Consider the following 2,892-nt stretch of genomic DNA (forward strand, 5'->3'; position numbering starts at 1 on the left):
CTTACCTAATTTCTTTCAAATGGATAAACTTAGACAATTTATCAATGCTTCCCTAAATTTTTACACCACACTGAACTCCAACAGGTTTTTGTTTTAAGGTGAACCAGGTTTTCAGTTCTTCCCTGTGGAGAAGTTACTTTCAAGTCAGTGAAAGTTCTTGGCCCATGATTAAAAGTCTTTGCCAATTAGTACTCAACAACTTCAATTCATTTTTTTCTGGTTCAAGATGAGTAGGAGCCTAATAAGGCTGTGATAAAAGGGCAAAAGGCACTGAGAGCCAAAAGCGGATTAATGAGCTCCTCCATTTATTTGTCTTCCTAACAGCTGAACTGTTACAACTATTGACACTCTTCAAAAGGTTCCGCTCTGAACCCTGTCCAGGCGCTGCAGGCTCCAATGGACATCTTCAAATCCAGAGAATAGAGGGGCAAGAGCTTCCCCCGTGTGGTGCCAAAACCAACAAAGCCCCATGGATCAGGTAATGAAACTTCAGCTTTTCCCCCTTTGAGATTTATTTACTGGCAGCTGACAAGGGGCAAATTCAGCTCGAATTGTGCAGTCAAGGCCCTGTCAAGCTTTTAGAGGCACCCTTGTCTTGAAGCACCTTCATGACTGGCATTTCACTCAAAAGCCCTCGGCACTGGTCCTTAACAGCTTATGACATCACAAAGGACACTCCAGACAGATGCCTACATGGCATCCTGCAGCATTTTAAAAGAGAATTAGTGGTTTTAATTATGGTCGTAGTATGAAAGGGAACCATGCAAGCACCACAGGAGACCTTTGATCAGACCCTTTTGCTAGTACAATGCCACGGAACTGTGACTATTCCTGGTAAGGGGCCTTTTCTTGCTGAATGACTCACCAGTGATCTTTGAATGCAGACAAGCTTCTAGCCCTCCCTCTTCATTAGTGAGCATTTCTATACAGGGGCCTATATAGTGCTCGGAGTCTAGGAGCTATACAATTGGGGGGAAAAGAATCCCTACAGATTCGGGCCTCTACTTAGGAAGTGCTGAAGGACTCTGAGTGACTTTATTCATTAAAACAGGTTGCTATTAATTAACTGTCATAATAAAATAAAGAACTATTATTTGCATTTCTTACTATGTTCTCTTTAGTAATATGTATAAAAGATGCTTGTAACAGAAATGAATTTATTGAACCACTTCCCCATCCTCCCCCTCCAATCCCCGCCTTTTTTTTTTTTTTGCATTTTGGCAGCAGGAGCCTACTAATTATTGGGCCAGATTTATGAGCCCAAATAGAAGTAAAACATAAATATAAAATTAATTAAGGAAATCCAAAATCCTTTTTACTTGTCAATCAGTTTATGCAACTGAAAAAAAAAAGCAAACAATGAACTAGCTTTATTTTTCAGTGCTTTCAAAGAAATAAGAAAATAAAACCTCAACTTTTTTCAAAATATCATCTGGCTGGTGTTTAGCTTGAACCATGAGATTGTGTAACAATCACAGCTACTCAAAAAAAAAAAAGTATTCTAATTTGCTACATAACAAGATTCGCTCTTTAAAACATTTTTTTCACTTTTGGGAAACAGAAAATGTCTTTGGTCTGGTATTAATGTTTTAAGAATTTAACCTTCAATACTGATTCCGATAAGCAGGGCCCATAAAAGATTCACGGCCAATATTTTAAATATACTAAAAGAATCCATTCTCTTTCAGAATCTAATCAAGCTAAGTCATTAGGTAAAACATTCTGGAAATTGGGAGAACTTCTGAAAGATTCTTGCTGAAATGCTAATTTAGTAAACATGGGCTAAACAGAATTTGCATAAATAGCACAAACTCAGTTACTAAGCCTCCCGAGAAACAGTACTGCTGTACCACGTTATTTCTATATGGCAAGTGACTTAGTCTGTAAATTGTTCTATACATCTCTTTTCTTGGAGGGAAAACTTCTGGTCCCCAGAATTTTGGAAGCTGAATGACGAGCAGGTTTTTCACATTTTGCTGTCTCCGATGTTTTTCATATTTCTCAGACTTCGCAGTTCTTTTCTTAGGTGCTTTAGAGCAACTGAAATATCAGCCAGCTGTGGATCATTCGGTGCCTTCTGAGTGTAGAGATGGAAATGTTTGATGGTTTCAGATAACAAGACTTGGGGGTCTGCTCCTCTTTCCTGAAGGCGCAGCATCCGCTCACAGGCGATGGCATAGTTCTTGTGCCAATTCACTGGGTGTTCCTCTTGTATATAGACAATCTCCTTATAAAGCTGGAAAACAGCAAAAATGTTGGTATTTCATTGTTATCCCTTGACTTTTTTTTTCAAAAAACGGAAAACATAGGAATCAATAACACAAGAAAAAAAAAATCCAAGCGGCCTACAGTAAAAATCTAATCATTGCTAGGCCATGCAGAAAATGCAAGGATGTTACTGTAATTATTACAGTAGCAGGAGGCAAATGTGCTTCATCAAAAACTGCTTCTGGGGTTTTTCAGATGTTGCAGAGGGAACTTAAGACACACTGTGTCAGGGCAAAATGCTCTTCCTCCAGAAAGATGTTCTGGCAAAGGGATTTAGTTCTAATTCATGGAAAGCTATTTACTCAATAGGCAGAAAGGTTGAAACTCTACACTTAGCTGTTGGAGAAAAAAATAGCTTTCTTTAGAAAACTGCATGGAAAAAGAACTTGAAGGAATTTAAATTTTGTCCCTTATTTTTACATAAATTTTCCTCTATATTAAAAACAACAGTAATAACAATAGCAATGATAAAATGACTCAAGCAAATCCAGCATTGAACAGGCTGAGCATAACAGAATTTAAGGGGTATCCTTAAAGCAAGATATTGAAAATCTTCATAGATCCTATAATTACAATTTTGATAGTGGGAACTTTGCCCACAGGAATTAGGAATTTTGTTCTTCA

The 2,892-nt window shown here is 37.9% G+C and overlaps 1 protein-coding gene across 1 annotated transcript in view; it reads right to left on the minus strand.

The window, feature by feature from the left end:
- Window positions 1-709: 709 nt before the first annotated feature.
- TMEM260 (transmembrane protein 260) overlaps window positions 710-2,892 on the minus strand; it is a 60,520-nt gene continuing 58,337 nt past the window's right edge. The window contains exon 16 of the mRNA XM_023526790.1: window positions 710-2,236. Coding sequence (XP_023382558.1) covers window positions 1,967-2,236 — 270 coding nt within the window. The 3' untranslated portion in view covers window positions 710-1,966. The remainder of the gene's footprint in view (window positions 2,237-2,892) is intronic.

Source organism: Pteropus vampyrus, unplaced genomic scaffold, assembly GCF_000151845.1.
Source record: "Pteropus vampyrus isolate Shadow unplaced genomic scaffold, Pvam_2.0 Scaffold15, whole genome shotgun sequence".
Taxonomy (NCBI): Eukaryota; Metazoa; Chordata; class Mammalia; order Chiroptera; family Pteropodidae; genus Pteropus; species Pteropus vampyrus.